The sequence below is a fragment of the Indicator indicator genome, unplaced genomic scaffold (genome assembly GCF_027791375.1).
Source record: "Indicator indicator isolate 239-I01 unplaced genomic scaffold, UM_Iind_1.1 iindUn_scaffold_76, whole genome shotgun sequence".
In the NCBI taxonomy this organism is placed as follows: Eukaryota; Metazoa; Chordata; class Aves; order Piciformes; family Indicatoridae; genus Indicator; species Indicator indicator.
The window spans coordinates 59047-81059 of NW_026539202.1; the positions used below are offsets into that span (position 1 = coordinate 59047).

At 50.9% G+C, this 22013-nt stretch overlaps 1 protein-coding gene across 1 annotated transcript; it reads left to right on the forward strand.

Annotated features, from left to right (window-relative positions):
• The first annotated feature begins 4362 nt into the window (after nt 1–4362).
• On the forward strand, nt 4363–20357 carry LRIF1 (ligand dependent nuclear receptor interacting factor 1). The gene is made up of 4 exons (XM_054398667.1): nt 4363–4445; nt 11789–13256; nt 14872–15147; nt 19225–20357. The coding sequence occupies exons 1-4, from the start codon at nt 4363–4365 to the stop codon at nt 19699–19701; spliced, it is 2304 nt and encodes a 767-aa protein (XP_054254642.1). The 3' UTR covers nt 19702–20357.
• The last annotated feature ends 1656 nt before the right edge of the window (nt 20358–22013 follow it).

Below are 22013 nucleotides of genomic sequence, written 5' to 3' on the forward strand. Positions count from 1 at the left end.
AAAGGGTTGGGTTGGAAGGGACTTCAAAGCTCAGCCAGTGCCAACCTCCTGCCATGGACAGGGACACCTCCCACCAGCCCAGGGTGCTCAAGTCCTGGCCTTGAACAGCTCCAGGCAGGGGACAGCCACAGCCTCCCTGGGCAACCTGTGCCAGGCTCTCCCCACCCTCACTCTCAACAATTTCTTCCTCCTCTCCAGTCTCACTCTCCCCTCTCCCAGCTCAAAGCCATTGTCCTCATCCTGGCACTCCCAGCCCTTGGCCAAAGTCCCTCCCCAGCTCTCCTGGAGCCCTTCAGGTCCTGCAAGGCTGCTCTGAGGTCTCCCTGGAGCCTTCTCTTCTCCAGGCTGAACAGCCCCAACTCTCCCAGCCTGTCCCCACAGGGGAGGTTCTCCATCCTCTGACCATCTCTGTGGCCTCCTCTGGACCCTCTCCAGCAGCTCCAGGTCCTTCCTGTGCTGGGGGCCCCAGAGCTGGAGGCAGTGCTGCAGGTGGGGTCTGAGCAGAGCAGAGCAGAATCCCCTCCCTGTGCTGCTGCTCTCCTGCTCTGGATGCAGCTCAGCACTCAGCTGGCTCTGGGCTGCCAGGGACCACTGCTGCCTCCTGGTGATCCTCTTCCTTACTTGGTCACTTCTGTTCTCATTTCTCAAGCTTCAAGCCCCCCCTACAGAGGAGTCCATTGGTGTCTGGAGTTTCAGTGAAGCCTTTGTAGGTAAAGCCTCTGGAGCTTCACTGAAACTGCACAGTAGCAGAAGACAGCCAGAAAATGACTACCCCCTCCCCAACCTGCAGCCAGCCCAGTGGCCAAGCTCAGCACCCCCAGACTGGAAACCAGGAGCAGCAAGTGGCACAGGAGCCTCTCCTGCTCCAGCCTCACCCAGCCCCAGGATGCTTGGCTCCAGCCAGCACTTTGGGATTGAAGCTGGCAGGGCAGCAGCATGGGATGGAATGGCAGCAGCAGATTCAGCTCAACCCATGGCAGGTCCTAAGAGATCTTAAAGCTCCTCCAGTCCAACCCCCTGCAGTCCTCAGGGACAGAGCAGGTTGCTCCCAGCCCCAAACAACCTGACCTGCAATGGTGCCAGGCATGGGGCAGCTCTCACCCCTCTGGGCAGCCTGGGCCAGGCTCTCCCCACCCTCAGGGTCAAACATTTCTCCCTTCTCTCCACTCTCAATCTGCCTCTTTGAGTTCCAAACTTTCACTCCTCATTCTGGCACTCCCAGCCCTTGGCCAAAGTCCCTTCCCAGCTCTCCTGGACCCCTTCAGGCACTGGAAGGCTGCTCGAAGGTCTCCCTGGAGCCTTCTCTTCTCCAGGCTCCACAACCCCAACTTCTTCAGCCTCTCCTCCCAGCAGAGGGCTTCCAGCCCTTCCACCACTGTTGTGGCATCCCCTGGCCCCACTCTAACAGCTCCATGTCTCCCCTGTGCTGCAAAATAGATGCTTGCCTGCAGCCAGCACTTTGGGTTTGAAGCTGGCAGGGCAACAGCATGGGATGGAATGGCAACAGCAGTTTCAGCTCAACCCATGACAAGTGGCAGCAGCTCAGGGTCCAGTTAGAGACTGCCCTGCAGCCTCTGCTGAGTCTGCAGTTGATCCTCTGCAGCCCATGGGCAGTACCAGCAGAGGGCATGCAGCACCCAGGGGAATCCCATTCTGGGCTGCATCCAATGAAGCACAGGGAGGGGATCCTGCCCCTCTGCTCTGCTCACAGCCCACCTGCACCAGCTCTGGGGTCATAAACACAGGAAGGACCTGGAGCTGATGGAGAGGGTCCAGAGGAAGGAATGAAGATGATCAGAGGCTGGAGAACCTCCCCTGTGGGGACAGGCTGGGAGAGTTGGGGCTGTTCAGCTGGGAGAAGAGAAGGCTCCAGGGAGACCTCAGAGCAGCCTTGCAGGACCTGAAGGGGCTCCAGGAGAGCTGGGGAGGGACTTTGGCCAAGGGCTGGGAGTGCCAGGATGAGGGACAATGGCTTGGAACTGGGAGAGGGGAGAGTGAGAGTGGAGAGGAGGAAGAAATTGCTGAGAGTAAGTGTGGGGAGAGACTGGCACAGGTTGCTCAGGGAGGCTGTGGCTGTCCCCACCCTGGAGCTGTTCAAGGCCAGGCTGGATGAGTCCTGGAGGAAGCTGGGCTGGTGGGAGGTGTCCCTGCCCACGGCAGGGGCCTGGAACTGGAGGAGCTTTGAGGTCTCTTCCAACCCAACCCAGTCTGTGGTTCTCTGACTTCTCATAACCACACAGATCTTCAAGGATAGATCTTCTCAGAATGCTGTTTCAGAGCTAATTTTCTGTTGTTCCAGGGTCAATTATCTCACTGTCAGCATCCCCTTAAACCATCTGTCACCCTCTGCTCTTATCTTGTGGCCATCCAGGCTTGAAAGAGTTAATCTCCAATCCATGTCAGATCCCAACAACCAGTTGTCAATCACTCCCTTCATGACTGCATGAAGAACTTCACACTCTCAGTTTCTTCAGCATCAGAGTCCCTGTGCGATGTGGGCAGAATGCTGGGATGGAGATTTGGTCTCTGCTTCAGGTTGAGCTACATCTGGTGTCCACCAGGAGTGCTGCCACGACTCCCTGTGCCCCTTGTGACCACTGGGGAAGAAGAACTCCCTGCAGCAGGACAGGTGAGGAAAAGCAGCTCCTAGAAGGAGGATGTGGGAGTCCAACCGACAAGTTGCCTTTGAACCAGGAATGTGCCCTAGTGGCCAAGAAGGAAAATGGTCTCCTGGGATGCATGGAGAAGAGTGTGGCCAGAATGTCAAGGGAGGTTCTCCTTTGCCTATCCCCTGCCCTAGTCAGGCCACATCTGGAGTTCTGGATCCAGTTCTGGGCTCCCTGGTTCAAGAGAGGCAAGGAGAGAGTCCAGGAGAAGTTACAAAGTTGCTGAGGGGCCTGGAGCAGCTCTGTGAGGAGCAAAAGCTGAGAGCCCTGGGGCTGAGAGCCTGCAGAAGAGCAGCCCCAGAGGGGAGCTGAGCAATGCTCAGCAAAAGAGCTGTGGGGGGCAAGAGGCTGGGGGCAGACTCTGCTCAGTGGTGCCCAGGGACAGGCCAAGGGGCACAAACTGGCACCCAGGAGGTGCCACCTGAGCAGGAGGAGAAACTTCTTTGGTGTGAGTGTGCTGGAGGCCTGGAGCAGGCTGCCCAGAGAGGTTGTGGAGTCTTTCCTGAAGAAATTACAACCCCAGGTGGCCATGGTGCTCCTGGGCAAGCTGCTGTGGGTGCCCTGCTTGCCCCTCCCACTCCCACACCGTTTTGTGCTTCAGCTCCACAGGAGGTCGCAGCTCAGGCTGGCTGTGGGGGCAGCCTGGCGCCAAGTCTCACATTGCCTGCGCTGGGGCTGTGCAGGTCCTGCCCCTGGCTAAGCTCAGCTCAGCTCATCCCTTCCCCATGCTCCACAGGGCGCTGCTGGGGAAGGCAGAGCTCCAGGGCTGCCCCTTCCCTTTCAACGCCATCTTAGGGACAGCGGCAGCCATTTGCAGGCATTAAGCCCAGGCAGACCGGAAGCACTCCCTCCTCGTACCAACTACTTCCGGCGACGACCAGAAGCGCCGCCGCCATTTGTTGTGCCGATTGTGGCCGCTCGGCAGCGCACCGCTCCCAGTCCTGTCCTCGGCCGGAAGTCACTGGAGCGGAGGCGGTCGCCGATTGGTGGCGGCTCGCTGCGGGCGCGGTGCCGCCCTGCGGAGCGGCTGGGAGGGGTGAGCGGAAGTGACGCGTTCCCCGCGCCCCGCCGCGGCCGTTGTGTGCGGCCGCGCTCGCGCCCCCGGCGGCCGGGAGCAGTCCCGCGCCTCCCTCCCGCCGCGGCCGCCGCTCCGCCATGTCCAGCCGCTCGCAGCCGGCCCCGCGGAGCCGAGAAGAGCGGTCGGGTAGCGCCACGCAGTCGTGAGTACCGGGGCCCCGGGCGGCGCGGCGGGGGCCGGCGCTCGCCCCCTCCCGGCGTTGGGCAGAGATAGGCGGGCAGCGCCTCCGCAGACGGGCAGCCGCCGCTGCCCTTGTCCCGCTACCGCGGTTCTCCGAGACAGCTCTGGAGCGCCCGGCACGGCAGAGCAGGGAGAGATCCGCCAGGTACAGTCCCGCCGCCTTCCCTCTCGCTCTCGGCGGAGCCCCAGCCCTGCGTTTCGGGGCATAGCGGCTTGGGAGGGGCCCGGTGCCGCCATCCGCCGTCTTCCCCTAGCGGGGAGGAGGCGAGGTGCCGCCGGCTGCTGTCTGGGGAAGCGTCGGCCTATGCGGCGGAGAACCGGCAGAGGGCGGTGCGGGGACGGGCGGGGCTGTGGGCCGGGGGCGGGCCGCGGTTCCTCCTCCGCTCGCGCCTGCGTTCTTCCGCCGCGCCCCGCATGCTGCGCGCTTCCTCCGCTCGCATGGCGCCACGGTGCCGGCCGCTGCTGGCTGCTTCCTGCCGCTGCTGGCTGCTTCCTGCCGCTTCTCACTGTGTCGCTGCCGGGTTCGTGTTTGTGTGTGGCCAGAGTGGTGCCGGCGCCGTGAGACTTGTGCCAGGGGCAGGCAGGAAACGGAAGGAGGAAGGGAGTGAGGTGCGAGGGCTTAGCCCTCAGCGGCAGGGGAATGGCTTTAAGCCAAGCTGTTGAACCACCTGCAGCAGAAGCGTGCAGCTGTAGGGCTGAGGTGAGCTGGGTGATGCTGATTCTGCTCACGCCAAGGATGTTTTTTCTGTGCTGCCTAAGAGTCCGTGCCCACATTTCTGCTTTAAACTGGCAGCAGCGCGGCAGGGGCTGACTGCTCGAGGCATGGTTTGTTTCCTGATGTGTTTTGCTTGGCTCTCTGAAGTTCTCTGGTTGCTCCTCTGTTTGGTGAAGAGATTTGGGCTTTTTGAGCTCAGTAAAGCCCCAGGGGGGTTGTGGCCATGGGATGTGGGTATGGTGCTGGTAGCGTTCTCTGGTTCTTGGGCTGAAGGAGCTGCTGATTGTTGATCCCAATCGCAGAATGGGAGGGATTGGAAAGGACCTTGGGACATCACCAAATCCAAACCCTCTGCCAGAGCAGGGTCACCCAGGGCAGGGCACAAAGGAGCACATCCAGATGGGGCTTGAAAGTCTCCAGAGAAGGAGACTCCACAACTTCTCTGGGCAGCCTGCTCCAGGGCTCCAGCACCCACACACCAAATAATTTTGTCCTCATGTTGTGGTTGAACCTCCTGGGTTCCAGTTTGTGTCCATTGCCCTATCACAGGGCACCACTGACACCCTGACCCCTTCTGGACCCCCACCCTTCAGATATTTACAAACATCAATAAGATCCCCCCTCAGGCTGCTTTTCTCCAGAGACTAAACAGTTGATGGTGAAGCACAGAGACCATTCCCCAGCAGTTAGCACATCCCAGAGGGGCTGTCCTCACCCTGAGCAGCATCCCACAGCAGCTGAAATGTACAAAATTACTGTCAAACAGAAAATGCCTCTTCTGCCATTGCTGAAAGCTTCTGGATCCCCATCAAACCCTGAGCCTTTAGGCATGGCTTGGGCATTAAATTCTGGATAGGACTCCCAGCCTTGTAGGCAACATCAACTCAACATCAGTTTCCAGAGGTTATCATAACCCCAAAAATAGATTTTTGTTACAAAATTCAGCTGATAACCTGGATGGGCTACAGCTGTATAAAGTCAAGAACAAATAAGGAATCTAAATTAATATAATAAACTAAATGCAGACTACAAGCAATGAGTTTAACTTTGGCCCCCAGTGCCTGCTTCCAAATGCTAATATATTTAATTTTCCTGCTTTCTGGGTTCAGCTTAACTCATTGAAATAAATCAAATTGATTCTTTGAAGTTGGTAGTAGGTTATGGTCCCAGCTTCATTGATTCATTCTCATTGAAGATGTAAATTGTCTCTAAATGAATAGCTGGGAGCAGAGGCAGACTGAGAACTTGCTTGTTTCTGCTGAAGGGGAAAGTTTCTTCTGACAGCTTTGAATAGAATTGAAGTTTGAGCAAGGCCTTCTTGCATTGTCTCTCTGCTGCTGTGTTTCATGATGGCATCATCCCCTGGGGAGAGCTGAGCCCCAGCCAGCCTCATGAAGTTCAGCAAGGCCAAGTGCAAGGTCCTGCAGCTGGGTCAGGGCAATCCCAAGCACAAATCCAGGCTGGGTGAGGAATGGCTAGAGAGCAGCCTTGAGGAGAAGGACCTGGGGGTGTCAGTTGGTGACAAACTCCCCAGGAGCCAGCAGTGGTCCCTGGCAGCCCAGAGCCAGCTGAGTGCTGAGCTGCATCCAGAGCAGGGAGAGCAGCAGCACAGGGAGGGGATTCTGCCCTGCTCTGCTCAGACCCCACCTGCAGCACTGCCTCCAGCTCTGGAACCTGTGGACACAGGAAGGACCTGGAGCTGCTGGAGAGGGTCCAGAGGAGTCCCCTAAGAGGATCAGAGAGCTGGAGAACCTCCCCTGTGGGGACAGGTTGGGATAGTTGGTGCTGTTCAGCCTGGAGAAGAGAAGGCTCCAGGGAGACCTCAGAGCAGCCTTGCAGGACCTGAAGGAGCTCCAGGAGAGCTGGGGAGGGACTTTGGCTAAGGGCTGGGAGTGCCAGGATGAGGGAGAATGGCTTTGAGCTGGGAGAGGGGAGAGTGAGAGTGGAGGTGAGGAAGAAGAAATTGTTGAGGGTGAACGTGGGGAGAGACTGGCACAGGTTGCCCAGGGAGGCTGTGGATGTCCCTTCCCAGGAGGTGTTCAAGGCCAGGCTGGATGAGTCCTAGAGCAAGCTGGGCTGGTGGGAGGTGTCGCTGCCCATGGCAGGAGCTTGTCACTGGATGATCTTGAAGGTCCCTTCCAACCCAACCCATTCTGTTTCTGTGCTTTGTGTTGCAGCCATGTGTTGGTTTGCTGTGGTGGCTGCAGTGGATTTCCCTCATGGTTTGATTGACTGAAAATATTCTGAGGGTGTTTTTTTGTTGTGAAGCACAGAAGATGAAGGTTCAATTATTCAATCTTTTGTTCTTTGAAACTGCTGCTGAGTAAGAGCAATAAACTACATGAGGTGAGAATGTAGAGAGTAAAATTGTTGTGGCTGATGGTTTTAAGTGAAGAAGATGGGAATTTTGTTTTGGGGGAAGGGTGTGTGGGGAGTGGTCACATGTAGGCCACTGTTGTGTTTTGGTAGAAATAAAGAAATCAATCAATCAACCTTGCTGCTTCTTTCTGTGATCTCTGCTTTCCTAGCTTGCTGAATGCCATTTCCATTGTTGATTAGGAAGCCTTTGACAGTGCCATTCAAGCCCTTTAGCTGAAGAAGTAAAGACCCCTGAGGGTGAAGAAAAATGCCACCTGGTTGACAGTTCCCTCTCTGAATGTCACAGAATGTTAGGTTTTTTTTCTCTAAAGAAAGCTGACTGCTTGAATTTGATCATAGAATCCCGGAGTTGTGTTGATTGGAAGAGACCTTTCAGATCATGGAATCCAGCCCTTAACCCAGCACTGCCAGGACACCATCAAACCATGGCCCTCAGCCACCACATCTCCACAGCTTTGAAACCCCTCCAGGGATGGGTACTCAACCATTGCCCTGGGCAGCCTGAGCCAGTCTGGACAACCCTCAATGCGAAGAAATTGTTCTTTGTGGCCAACCTGGACTTCCTCTGGTGCAACTTACGGCCATTTCCTGCTGTCCTATCCTATGATAGCTTCTGTGGTGACATCAAGGAAGATACCTCTTAGTCCACCCCTTTTTTTTTTTTTTTTCTCCCCTCTCTGAGATTATTTTCAGCAAGTTCTGTTCAGGGATCTGCCTCATGCAGGCCTTGGGCTGTGCTAAAGTATCTCAACAACAGAAGGATTTCTAAGCACTAATGGAGGAGATTTAGTGAAGTTTCTCTTTATGAGATAGGGAATTGAAGGAGGATGAAGAGAAGAAGGAAAATTCTACTTAATTAGGGGAAAAAATATCCAAATATAATTTGATTTATGGATTTCTCTTTTTTTTTAAACGCTGTTTTAAAACTAAATTAATTTGATGATTAGGGAGATACTGATGAAGATTTTTCTCCTCTGCTTAAGGGGTTCCTGAAACATCTTCTTTGAAGAAACAATGGCCTGAATTCACATAGATTCTGGCTCTCCTCTTCATCACTCCATCATGTATGAAAAAGCTGCAGATGTTTTTCTTTGTATTGGTGACATGAACCAGCAGTCTTTATATCACCTGGGAAAGTCTTCAATGATGTGAGACACACGTGGTAGAGTTTTCACTCCTATCTGAAAGAGCAAAAGTGGCTGAAAACATTGACAAAGACACACCAGTGCTGGGGCCAGCTCTGGAGTCCTTGGTACAGCACAGACAGGGACCTGGTGGAGCAGAGCCAGAAGAGGCCACAGCAATGCTGGCAGGGCTGGAAGCCCTCTGCTGGGAGGCCAGGCTGAGAGAGATGTGCATGGTCAGCCTGGAGAAGAGAAAGCTCCAGGGAGACCTTCTGGTGGCCTTGCAGTGCTTCAAGGGGCCAGGAAGAAAGCTGGAGACAGAGTTTTGAGCAGGGCCTGATGTGACAGGACAAGGAGGGATGGTTTGGAACTAAGGTAGATTGAGAGTGGAGAGAAGGGAAAAATGTTTGACCCTGAGGGTGAGGAGAGCCTGGCCCAGGCTGCCCAGAGAGGTGAGAGCTGCCCCATGGCTGGCACCATTGCAGGTCAGGTTGTTTGGGGCTGTGAGCAACTTGCTCTGGTTGGGGATATCCCTGTTGTGAGTGCAGGGGGCTGGACTGGATGAACTTTGAAGGTCCCTTCCCATCCAAACCACTCTGTGATTCTATGATCCTTCCTTCCTCTTCCATAGACATTTGAGTAAATATTTGAACACAACCTCTCAATGTGGCATCTGAAGATTTCCATCTTTCCAGTCCATCTTTTATCAGTCCTCAAAGAACCTGCCACTTTTTTCCCCCCAAGTAAAAGAATTCTGTTTTCTAGAAAATTGGAATTTTGGAGCTTCTTGCTTTTCTTGCATGGAATATGACGATTAAAGTGTCCATTTGTCTTCTGTAATCATGAAAACCAGAATGATCTGGATTGCAGACAAACTGCCTTTGCTTTTTTTTTTTTTTTTGTAAAGGAAGTGTCTTCTTCAGCCTGATTAAAAGCTCCTGTTTGTAGCACAGTGGCAAACCCTTTTTATTTAAGTTCATCAAGAGGAACATCAGAAGTGACTCAAGGTAGGAATGAGGACTGGAGTTGAGCACTGGAAGCCATCATAACTGCTGAAGAAAACCCTTCTGCAACTGCATCCTCTTGCTCATCTTTCATTTTCTTGCTGCCTTGCTCTGATCTGCTCCCCCTGCTGTTGCCCAAAAAGTTAGAGGTGTCCCCTTGCTTTGACAGGTGGAGCAGCATTGCCTCTTTGGAGGTTTCTTCTGCCCTTTGGTGCCTATTTGCAGTGCTAGGTAGTTGGGGTGAAGGTAAGTGTGTGCCTGCTTGCTCTCTACTAGTTGCAGGGGTTGAGCGGTTCTTGGTTTCTCGTGGAACTTGCTGAAAATTTCCTGTCGGGATTTGCCTTCAGAATGTTCATTCTGAGAAGTTGTCAGTGGAGAACTTGGTGGATTGCTAAAGAAACATTGAAGAGATTCAAAGCATTTAACAGAGCATCCAAGAGCTCAGGGCTGATCTTCTTAGTTCTGCGTCAGAAGTAGCATTAGGAAGCAAAAAGTGGCTCCAAGAGTGCTTATTTTCTGCTTTCATTCAGTTCAGGTGTACAAATAATTCTTAATTGCTCTTTGTTTAAGCAATTCTACTCCTGTAAGATCATTTCCTTTCAGTGCTGGTCCTTCTCAACTCTCATTTGTGACTCCAAATCATCCCAGCTCCATTTTACTCCTAAAACATCTGAGGGCAGCTTCCCCTGGGAACCATGGGGTCTAGTGGCTTTTGAAAACAAAAAAGGATTGCAGAATTTCCTGCCCACTGCACTGAGCATCTGCTTTTTCACACAGAAAAACCCAGAAGTGAGATATCTTAGCAAAACGCTGCACCTGGGAGCTAATTATGAGCTTACAGTGAGGAAAGCTCTGCCTAAAGCCATTGTGGTTCAGATGTGGTTGTTTATGTTGACCACCAAGGGGAACATGACCCCTGAGCTTGTAGCAGGAGCTGTCCAACTCTGACAGTGAAGAGCATCCTTATGACTTCTCACTTGATGGGACTTGTCTTGACTGACTTCCTGAGCAGCTACAACGATGGGACTCGAGAATGGTGTCTCCAAATCACTGTGTTCCAAGCTGAGTTGGAAGCCCAAACTGCCAGAAAAAAATGCCAGTGTTCCAAAGCTCCTTGACAGTAACAGAACCCAGTGGTGATGTTATCTGGACTGGGAAATAATCTCAGTCCATGGTCTCCAGGCATTTATTGATGTAGAAAGTCAATAGCACAGAGCTAGAATGCTTTTGGTGACTGAAATTGGAGCTGGCAGCCTTTAAATCGTTCTGGATCTGATACCAAGACCATGAAACCTCCTTCCAGTTGATATGAGCTCTTCTGTACTAGTGAGGGAGGCTCAGTTCTGAGCAGTCGTGTCTCAACACACCGTGGTGCTCCTGCAGTGCTTTGGGCACTAGATTGTTCTTCTGAGAGCCCAAGAGTTCTTTGGAGAGCTCACATTGGGGCAAACTCACCTAAGGTGGGAAAGGTTTCTCTGTCCTGCAATGGACTTGAAAACTCCTTGCATTTGAAGCAGTCTTGACCAACTTTTGCTTTGCTGATTTGAGATCTTCACCTGCACAAAAAAAAAATCCTTCATTTGCTCTTCAGATTTCACTGATGCTGTGTCCATTTCTTCTTCCTTGGGTTTTAAACCTTTTCCCTCCTAGACTTCCAACTAATTTTCTCCTTAAATATCTCTAACTTGAGAGCATTTGATGTTGGTTGTTCTACCTCTTTGAACATGACCACCTTTGTAGGCTCTATCTGCCTAAACATTGGGTTGGGCAGGCGAGATTGAGAGTAGGAGTCAGTCACCCTCCATCCTATTCCTCCAAGCGTTCTACATCTTCATTTCTTTTTGTTCTTCCTATGTGTGTGAAGTAATTCCTGCTTCAATCTTGCCATGGAGCTAATTCAACTGTATCCTCCTAACCCTTTCCTTGAAATTTAAACTTCATGGCACTCAGTAGGGCTGGAGAGCAAATAACCCATGGCTTGTCTCTGAGATATGAGTCAGTCACCCTCCATCCTATTCCTTCAGGTGTTCTACATCTTCATTTCTTTTTGTTCTTCCTATGTGTCTGAAGTAATTCCTGCTTCCATCTTGCCATGCAGCTAATCCAAGTGTGTTCTCTTAAATCTGATCAACCTGATCTAGTGTGAGGTGTCCCTGCCCTTGGCAGGGGGGTTGGAACTGGATGATCCTTGAGGTCCCTTCCAATCCTAAACAATTCTATGATTCTAAGAACCCTCTCCTGAAATCCAGACTTCATGGCACTGAGTAGGGCTGGGAGAGCAAATAAACAACCCATGGCTTGTCTCAGAGGTCTAGGGATGTTTTTCAGAGTGAAAGGAGGATAATGGGAGGTGTTCCCTTGGGTCTTTTTAACTTAGATCTGAGAAGGATGCCATTTCTCGCTGCGATGTAAAGGTTGCACTTATCAGCTTGTCAGTGGTGTTGGGAAATACTCACCCTGAATGTAGCCTTAAGTAGCTCAGTGTGGGTGTTTTTGTCTTGAAGAAGGCATTTTTCAGCCACTAACCTGCATGGCAGCTCTGGGTGTGAGATGCAGATGAATTGCTGAGCTATGCTGTCGGTCACTTGCGCTGCTCTCTTCTCATTGTTCTTTTTCTTTCCCCTTTTCTTTGTTTTGTTAAGCGTTGCAGGCTGTGTATACCGAGTAGTGCAGACGACGGGACCCGATGGAAAAAACCTTCTGAATTTACTTCCAATCTCTAAATCTTCTGGACCCTTTGTGCCAATAGCTCAGCCTTCAGCCATGGCGAATCATTCTGAGGCGAATGTTTCTAGTCTGCTCCATCTTCCCTTTAACACGCAGCTCACCAATCCTACTGCCCCTTCCTCCGTTAACATCCCTGGGTTCCAACCTCCTAATCCTGGCAAGGTTGTTCTTCCAAGGCCCTTAGACAAAGAGGAGAGCGTTAGGGCAGGTTCTGAGAAAGGAAGCTCAGTTCCAAACGCGGCTGCCAGCGCCCCGAGCGGCTGTACTGCGGTGGACGCTGCATCCGTAACGAGCGCCTCGGACCATCCCAACACCGCCTACATGTTTGTGAACTCCCACAACCTCCGAGTGACTGTGAAGTCGCCAGTGCTGCCTTCTGGCCACCACCTTCAGATACCAGCTGATGCAGAAGTGAAATCTCTCCCAGCTTCTTCTTTGCCACCTTCCATACAGCAGAAAATCCTCGCGACGGCAACCGGCAGCGCCCCAGGAGGAGGCGATGGGAGCAAGACGCCCACCGTCATTTATGTCTCGCCGGTCAACACGGTGAAAACCGTGGTGCCCAAATGTGTGGGCACCCTCTGCCCCAAACATGCCCCTCCAGGGTCCCAAACGCTCCTGATGACCTCTAACCAGAAGGAGAAGAGTTCTTCTCCTGAGGCAGTTGCGTCCAGCGGGCAGCAGTGCCAGCTGCCGCCCATGAAATGGATCGTGCAGGAGAGCCCGCTCGCAGCACCGCCGTGTCTGATTCCAGTCAAGTCGTCAAACAACGTGGCTTCCAAGATCTTGAAGACTTTGTTGGGCATGAAGAACCTAAAAGGGAACTCTGCCAACATTTTGCCTCTTTATTCTAGCAGAAGCCAGACGAAAATCACCACCTTTAAAGAGAACGCTCTGGTCATGTGCAATGGGAAAGTTTATCTGTTGACTAAAAGGGGCTCTGATATCCTGTCAGCCCAAGCTGAGAAGCAAACATCTCCCTCTGCTGATGCTTCACTTAGAAAGGAGACCCCCAAGTTAATTGATTTGACTGAAGTCAATAAAATAACTGATGAAGTGGTGAGTCTCTTGTCAAAAAGCAAAGAGAAGCTGCTGCCTCAGAAGGATCCAAACTCCAAAGCTTCTTCGCCAATTGACATAACCAACGACTTAAACTCTCCCCCTGCAGTCGTGGTGGTCCCCAGCACTAACCAGCAGAATTCCTCTGGAAACCAAAGAAAGAGCTTGCCCACCACTGAGGGCATCTCAAGTGGAGCCACCCTTGTCCCAGCTGTAGTGACACAGGAAAATATCTGCCAAAATGGCAAAGAAAGGAGTCCTTCCCCCAAAGCAGCAAGTGCTGTTTTACCTCAGTCTGTGGCTTTCAGTGAAGACTGTCAAAAGGTAACTGTCTCCAGTAAAGCTGCCCACCTCAGCCCACCTCAATCTCTGCTGCCTTGTTATCTGCTCCTGCTTCTTCTGGTTCAGTCAAGTGGCTGTTAATAAGGTCACAAATACTTCCTAACTAGAAAACGCAGATCTAGAGTTTCTTTCTGCTGAATAAATGATCTTTTCTTTTCACCCAAGATTGTACTATGCAAGTGAGAAAATGCCTAAAGGAAAGAAAGAGGCAGGGAAAAGAGGATAAGTTGTCAGCAGCAACTGAAACTTGAGGGAAAGCTGTTCATTGTTTGAACTCTTGGAGCTGTCTGCTTTCTAGTGTTGTTGATGCCACGTTCTCACAGCATTGCCCTTGACTCTGTTGTAGGTGTGATGGAAGGTAGAGAAGTTTGCAGCTCCACAAGAGGAAAATGTGGTGTAAGAGCAGAGTTTGCCAGCCAGAGTTAGCTCTAGTCTCTGCTAGCTCAGCCAGCCAAGAACACGAGCTGTGTTTCCTTCCTTTCATGCCATCATAGGGAGAGATCCACCTCCTTTGAGTCATGATTTCCTGTCAGACAGAAGAAACTCCTGAGGTCTTTGATTGCTTTGCTCCTTCAGACTGGACCTATATAGTCTTTTAAGATCAGAACATCAAAAATATGTAAAAGAATCCTTAGCCTCTAATCCCAGAAACTCTACCCAAGAAGGACTGGAGGCCAAGCTTGCAGTTGTTTGAGACCAGAATGAATTTTCCTCTGGATAAATCATTCTGAAGCTAGTTTGTACTTCCTTGAGTTGACCAAGCAGAAGAAAAATGTGAGCTAAGCATCTTTGTGCAAATTTTAGAGGTTCTAGGGCCTCGTTTTGGTTGTTCCTCACCTGAAAATTGGTTTAAAAAAGAAAAGACTTTTTACTGCTATTTTAATTCAGTGCTCTGTAATGCCAAGTAGGATTCTCATTTGCTTTAACCTCTGTGAAAAGAGCAAATCAAATGTTTGATGCTTTTCATTTGCTGCTAAATTTCCAAGACCATAGGCTGCCAGACTTGATGGTGTGAAGATGAGAAACAGCTCAGGTTCTAAAGAGGTCAGAGAGGAGAAGTGGCTGATGGTGCTGTGTTAGGATTTTCAGTCACAGTGCACATACTGAGTGCATTCAGCTCTCTGAAAGGGACAGTGCAAGGACACTCTGTGACCTGCCATCATCTTCCTTTGTTACTTGGAAGTTTTAGAACAGAAGATACTAACCAGCAACAGGTTGCTCAGGGATTTGGTTGAGGCCACATCCATGAAGACATTGTGGCCCTGGGCAGCCTAGCTAGAGATATCCCTGCTGACTGCAGAGGGGTTGGCCAAGATGACCTTGGAGGGTCCCTTCTAACCCAGTGCAGTCTGTGGATCTGATTTCCCTGTTGCTGCTTTGCTTCTGTGGTGGGTTGGCTGGACTGGGCATCTTCTGGATGTTCCTCCATGTGCTTGGGGAAATAACTAAACTAACTTGAGAGCTATGACACTGTGGCTGTATTTTCTCCAAATGGGCTTACCTGACTAAACAATGTTCACCTTTCTAGGAAGTGGGGTCTGTAGAGAGAAAAAGAGTGAGAGATACTGATGGCTCTCTCACTGCTTCTGTATTTCAGATCCAGTGTGAAAAGATGAATCCACCAAGAAAAGTTACTCAATCCAAACACCGAGAGAAGCCACATTGGAAACAGTACTTGGAACTAAGGAAAAAATTTGGTCTGTTGAAGGAGGAGAGAGTGTACCTTAGGAGAATACCTCTGCCTCCCTCCAGTAATAAACCAGAAGAGGATTGTTCCAGTAACAGCTTGGAAACGAGAACTGACTCTTGCAGTTCTGCATCGGTAGATGTGGAATTCCTAACCCAGCAGCAGGAGTGTGCTAAAGAGGAAAAGGTACCTTGAAGTTTTGCAGTGCTAAACAGCTGGTGTGTAGTCACTAGAGAGCTACCTGAGTTTGGATCCTCCCACCTCTGGATTCCACCAGGAGAAGTCAATCATTGTTATGGCCCCTGGGAGAGAGTTATTGCTAAAGCTGTAAAGCACAGCAGGGCTGTGTGGATTTCAGCCCCACTTGGGTACCATCTTGAGAGTTTTTATCTACTTTTCTTGCTTCTGCTGGAGAAAGTTGGGAGAACAAATGGTTTGGAGAAGTCTGGAACCCCTAATACTGGCTGAATAGTGCAAGGGGATGTTGTAATTGGAATTGAAACCATATCTCTGTGTTCTGATTTGTGTAGCCTTCTGCCAACAGTTATGGTCAGCCAGTGGTGCAATAGATTGAAGCAGAACAGTGGAAGAAGAATTTCTTCTGAGGCGTTACCCTTGAGTTTGAAATCAGCCAAGTGCCATCATTTCAAGGCACTTCACCCATGGTTGGGTGTGGCTTCCAAAGCAAGATGTCCACTTAGCCATGTGTGGTTTTAGTAGGAGAAACTTCCCTGTGCACCTGTCTAATCATAGAGTGGATTGGGTTGGGAAGGACCTTCAAGGTCATCCTGCCACGGACAGGGATACTTCCTGCCAGCCCAGCTTGCTCAAGACCTCATCCAGCCTCGCCTTGAACACCTCCAGGGAGGGGACAGCCACAGCCTCCCTGAGCAACCTGTTCCAGTCTCTCCCCACCCTCACTCTCAACAATTTCTTCCTTATCTCCAGTCTCAATCTCCCCTCTCCCAGCTCAAATCCATTGTCTCTTATCCTGGCACTCCCAGCCCTTGTCCAAAGTCCCTCCCCAGCTCTTCTGGAGCCTCTTCAGGTACTGGAAGGCTGTTCTAAGGTCTCCCTGGATCCTTCTCCTGGTTGAACAGCCCCAACTCTAAATTAGTGTTCAAATGTCTTTATAAACCTAGTCCTTCGTCATTGGCCAGGATCTTGTTGGGCGCTTCTTGAATGGTTCCCTTGATGTAAGAAGTTTAATGCCTTCAAGGGATTTTATCCATCCAAAGTAGTTCTGTTCAGCCATGGTGCTCCAGATTTTCTTTTGTATAATTCTGCTCTGCCCAGTCAAAGGCTTTCTCAGGTTTTAATCATTCTGAGTTCATAGTTGAATAATCCTGAGCCTAAATTAAGAGGCCTGCTTGGAGCATATCTACTGGGAGCTCTTATTGAAGCACATGAACACTGAGATAACAGCAGCTGGGAGAGGAAAAGTCCTGTAGTGGTGTGCTGGTTTGGGGCCAGACAGATCGTCTCTTGCCCCGAAAGGGACAAAAGAATGAGACTCACACAAACGGATTGGAGAGTGATGGAAAGTTTAAATGGAAAAAAAAGCAATTGGTGAAGCTACAGAGAACTACAAACCACAAAGCATAGTGACAAAGAGTATCCCAAAGCGTACAGAACCCCTCACAAAATTCCCAGAGGCTTCCCAATCCTTCCCTTCTTCCCACCTGAGGGTAAACCCAAACCCCCCAGGGCTCTTTCTTCCCCCTCCCACTGCTAGGCAAGTGTCAGGCTGGCCAGGTCTGAGACTGCCCCCCCCCCCCCTCCATTCTCCTCCCGGCATTAGGCCTAGACAGGCCTAAGAGGCCTTGAGGATACTCCCCCAGCATTACCCGATAAGAGAGGACATCTCCCAGGGGAGCAGAGAGGGAAGAAAGAGAAAGAAAATGACTTTGCAGATGGCCTTATAGGGTGCAGGATTTATGGGTAGAAATACGTCGTTTCCTGTGTCCACCCCTGTGGGTGGGCACCCAGGACACCAGAGGTGTATCTCATGCGGCAGTGGCAGGGGGCACCCAGCCTAAACTGCCACATTCCACCCCTTATTTCATACCCATAATTCCTGCACCCAAAACATATCATCAAATTAGAAATAACTTTCAGATGACATGTCTGGCAAAGTCCAAGTCTCCATCTGGGCGTCCTTCCAAAGAGTCTCTCCCTCGGGCTCAGGTAACAGTTCAGTCCAGCTCTTCTCCCTCATCCTGTGGAACCTCCCAGCGACGCAGAGTTCATTCTTCTGCACGGTGAACTCTTCATGGATCCGATGGAGCATCCTGGCCACCTGGAAACAACCTCATAACTTTTCAATCAAACATTTCTCCATCCACTCAAGCGGCATGTTTCCACCCCTTGAGGCAATCGAGTCAGAACAATCAGGCTCCTCGACTCGACTCCTTCCACCCCTTGCAGGCAACAGCACGCTGAGACTTTCCAAAGCTGCACGGACCTTTCCCAAGCCCAGTGCTGACCGCTTCCAGCCGCGGCCCGAGGCTAATACGGATGCACACCGCGCACAGGCACACCGCTCCCCCTGAGCGTACGCATGCCAAGGCATGGAGGCATCCGGCTACACAGCCCTCCCCCGGAGAGGGCGTGGCTGCACTGCAACCCACCGAGAAGAGAGGCGGAGCCAGGTGCTAGGCGCCATTTTCGGAGCGCGTCCGAAAGTCAGGGGAGAGATAACAGCGAGAGCCGCCGTCACCTCTGCAGCCGCGGTACAGATCCAAACCGCCGCCACCCCTCGGGCCACACGAACGGCTTTTCCAGCCAAAGCTACACTCGCTCCCTGGGCCCTCGGAAGCAGCTTTTGAACTGGAGCCACCGCTCGCCTTCTTGATTACGGGAGCCACCGCTCACCGCCCCGCTGCGGCTAGCCCCCACCACCGCGGGACAAGCCGACCCTGGTCTGCTTCCGACTGTCCCTCCCCCTTCCTCGGCTCCGCGCCGCTCTGCTCGCCACTGGCACCGCGGGGAACAAAAGGGAAAGGGACAGGCACCGCATTCTTAAGCTTTTTCCCCAGTGCCTGCAGCTATAGAATCGCCGCTGCCGCTTCGGAACAGCAGGAGGGATTCCACGCCACGGCTACGCACCAGGGTGTCACCTTGGAACCCATAAAACGCCCACACGGTCGCCCCAGCACAAAACCTTGAGCCCAGCCACCAAAAAACCAACAACGCCCAGATACCATTTTAACTTTTCCACCCCTGCTCTTCTCCAATCCAATTTGCAGAGTTCAGCACAGGAACCATCCTCTGCTACCAAAAATCTGTGCTGGTTTGGGGCCAGACAGATCGTCTCTTGCCCCGAAAGGGACAAAAGAATGAGACTCACACAAACGGATTGGAGAGTGATGGAGAGTTTAAATGGAAAAAAAAGCAATTGGTGAAGCTACAGAGAACTACAAACCACAAAGCATAGTGACAAAGAGTATCCCAAAGCGTACAGAACCCCTCACAAAATTCCCAGAGGCTTCCCAATCCTTCCCTTCTTCCCACCTGAGGGTAAACCCAAACCCCCCAGGGCTCTTTCTTCCCCCTCCCACTGCTAGGCAAGTGTCAGGCTGGCCAGGTCTGAGACTGCCCCCCCTGCCCCCCTCCATTCTCCTCCCGGCATTAGGCCTAGACAGGCCTAAGAGGCCTTGAGGATACTCCCCCAGCATTACCCGATAAGAGAGGACATCTCCCAGGGGAGCAGAGAGGGAAGAAAGAGGAAGAAAATGACTTTGCAGATGGCCTTATAGGGTGCAGGATTTATGGGTAGAAATATGTCGTTTCCTGTGTCCACCCCTGTGGGTGGGCACCCAGGACACCAGAGGTGTATCTCATGCGGCAGTGGCAGGGAGCACCCAGCCTAAACTGCCACAAGTGGACACCAAGGTTTGAGGTTTTTGGAGATGTAAGCATGAAGAATTCCTCCACATTTTGGATTTTCCCATCAGGGTTGAAAGGGGTTTTTTTTTGTGTCTTGCAGTGCAGTTAAATCACTTAGGCAGCAACAGGAGATGGTGGGTGCACAGGAGAGGCAGAAGTGCAGTGTGACTAAGAAAGGAAGTCGTTAACTGGGAATCTTTACTAGGAAAGCACTGAACACGGAAATATGGTTGCTCAAATTGCTGAAAGAAACATCTCCCCCTTGTGTAATTCTAAGAAGCTTGCCCCAAATAACTTGCACTCAGTGAGTTTGATGTGGAAATGTAGAAGGATGCAGGGTTTAACAGCAGTGTGTTTTGTTTCTTGGCTCTACAGATAGATGTGGAGCTGGAGGAAGATTTGAGTAGGAAAAGGAAAATCAAATCCTCAGCAGTGTCAGAAGGTGGAAAGAGGAGAAGATCTTCAGGCAAACCAAGCACAAGTCCAAATTCAAATTCAGGAACCACCAACTCAATTTCCAGTGTAGTGAACCTAAATATTCCACCTCCACCAGCCCTACCCCAGCAAAGTCTTTCCACAGCCCCTGCGGTCCCACCTCCGGGCGGCAGAGACTCAGAGCAAGACCCTGACGCTCAGGACGGTGATAGCACAGACTCTCAGGTCCCAGTTGTGGTGTCCACTGAAAGTGACAGCTCAGTTCTGGAAGGTTCTTTCCGAGATGATGCTTTCCCTTGGACTCCTCCAGACTTGGATGAAACGATCAGGGATGAAAAAATCAAACGCCTGAAGCAGCTGCTGAGAGAACGAGAAGCGGCGCTGGAGGAGATGCGCAGGAAGATGCAGCAGAGCTGAAACCGCCAAGCCAGTGGGAGCTGAGCCCTGCTTGTCTTCATTTCCTGACTTCCAGAAGGAATTTCTTTCCTTAAGGGAAGCTTGAACATAGGAACGTGAATATTTCTGGTAGCTGGAGGATCTCCCTGAGTGTTCCAGTGTGGTTAGGAAGGTGTAGGGTTTTCCTTAAATGCCAGAAATAAGTTAACCTGGACCAGCAAATTCTGCTTCTGGGACATGTTATTTATCAAGGAAGGCAGATGGGCTTTGGTGGTGGTGTATTGCCTATCTTTTGACTTGTTAGTCCTAGGAAATTGACTTCTCCCACTTGGGAATTCCCTGTCTCTTAGGAACAGAATGTAACCTGCAGACCTCACTTTGTCCACGTCCGTTTACGTTTCCCTCGTGTGTCAGTGGATGGCTGAGAGCACTCAGCTCTCATTAAAGCTCAATGGTCAGTGTCTTAAGAAGAAGAAATTAGACTTTAGGCAGTAAAAATGCAGCTGTTTATCCAGCCCCTCTCCCAGCTGGGAAGCTGGCAGCAGTAGGAATCCCCCCTGCTGACAGTTTAGATTCGTGTCTCTTACCATTATTGTGAGCCTTTATAAGGCCTTTGCTAGCTTTGTACAATGTTTCAGTTTGGCTGTGGGGTTATTATTATTACTATTATTATGTTTTTCTGGGGGGAGGGAGGGAGGGGAAGGTATTTTTATTTTTTAACCAGAACGGTTGAAGCAAAAAAAAAGTAGTATTTCTTTATGCAGAGGTAGATCTCTGCTGATTCTTAATGAATTTCTATCTAATTAATTTGTGCAGTCATTATTTGAAGCTGTCTGTTGCTTACCTTCATTTGATGCTACCTTAAGTTTGGAGGAAGGGGATACACCCTCCAGGCTCTTTGCCATCAGAGTTTTGATATCTTCTGATTTTTAGTTTTGCTTTGTTTTGTTTAGGTCTTTAATCTTTGTAGTGTATTTTCCCAGCAGGTTCTGTCATGTGTTGTATGGATTCCTCTTGCTGCCCTCTGTGCTGCTGAGCTTTGTAAGGTCCTTCCTTTCAGTCTTTCTTGTTGAAGTCATGGAAACAAAAAAAGGTTTGCCAGCAGGATTTGTCTTTGGGTTTTTTTTTCTTGTCCGTTCGTGGATCTGTTCAGCATCCCTGTAGAACTCCATTGCTGATTTCTGTATTTATTTTCTGTAATTCAGTAACATTTTCATTTCCAAGGTTGTTCTCTGTTACCATGTGGATGCTTGGTGTACAGCCAGGGGTTTGGTGGAGGATGTTGAAGTGGAGAAGTGTCTTTGGAGATCATCCCTGCACCATCCCTGGCTTCCTTATTAATATATATCATGACAACATGAAAAACCCAACTAGATTAGAGGGGCAGAAGAGCCAGAATAGGAAGGGGAGAAGTGAAGAAAATAATGGTCCCATCTCTGAAGAGCTTTGAAATAGGAGAAGATGTTACTCCAAACACATTGGAGGGTGAAGAACTGGGGCAGTGATCATCCTCCTGTACTGGGCACTGGTGAGGCCACAGCTCGAATCCTGGATTCAACTTCGGTGACCTCACTCCAAGAAGGACATTGAGAGGCTGGAGCAGGTCCAGAGAAGGGCAACAAAGATGGGGAAGGGTCTGGAGAACAGGGCTGGGAAGGAGCAGCTGAGGGAGCTGGGGGTGTTCAGTCTGGAGAAGAGGAGGCTGAGGGAGACCTCATTGCTCTCTGCAGCTCCCTGAAAAGGACGTTGGAATGAGGTGGGGAGTGATGTCTTCTCACAAGGAACCTGAGAGGTCTGGAGAAGAGAAGGCTGAGAGGGAATCTGATCAACATCTTATGAATGTCTGAGAGGTAGGTGTCAAGAAGAAGGGGCCAGGCACTTTTTGGTGGTGCTCAGTGATAGGACAAGGAACAATGGGTGCAAGGTGGAACCCAGGAAATTCCACCTCAGCATGAGGAATCTTGATGATCTCCAGAGGTCTATTCCAATGCCTAACATTCTGTGATTCTGCAAACAAGTTGATGAGGCAATGGCCTCAAGTTGCCCCAGGGGAAATGTACTTTGGCTAAGAGGAACAATTTCTTCCCGTCGAGGGTTGTCAAGGCCTGGCCCAGACTGTCCAGGGCAGTGGTGGAGTCCCCATCCCTGGAGGGGTTTTGGAGCTGTGGAGGTGTGGTGCTGAGGGACTTGGTTTAGGGTTGACCTGGCAGTGCTGGGTTAAACTTGGTGATATTAAAGATCTTTCCCAACCAAACCGATTCTGTGGCTCCTTCATTCTAAGGAAGGTGTGATGGGACTGAGCTCTCTCATGGTGGCTTACTCCAGAAGAGGTA

Excerpts from the sequence above, each read along its gene's own strand:
- LRIF1 (XM_054398667.1), top strand. The coding sequence starts at position 4,363 with ATGGCGCCACGGTGCCGGCCGCTGCTGGCTGCTTCCTGCCGCTGCTGG. Across the intron at positions 13,257-14,871 it reads TCAGTGAAGACTGTCAAAAG|ATCCAGTGTGAAAAGATGAA; the intron begins GTAACTGTCTCC and ends TCTGTATTTCAG. Across the intron at positions 15,148-19,224 it reads AGTGTGCTAAAGAGGAAAAG|ATAGATGTGGAGCTGGAGGA; the intron begins GTACCTTGAAGT and ends TTGGCTCTACAG.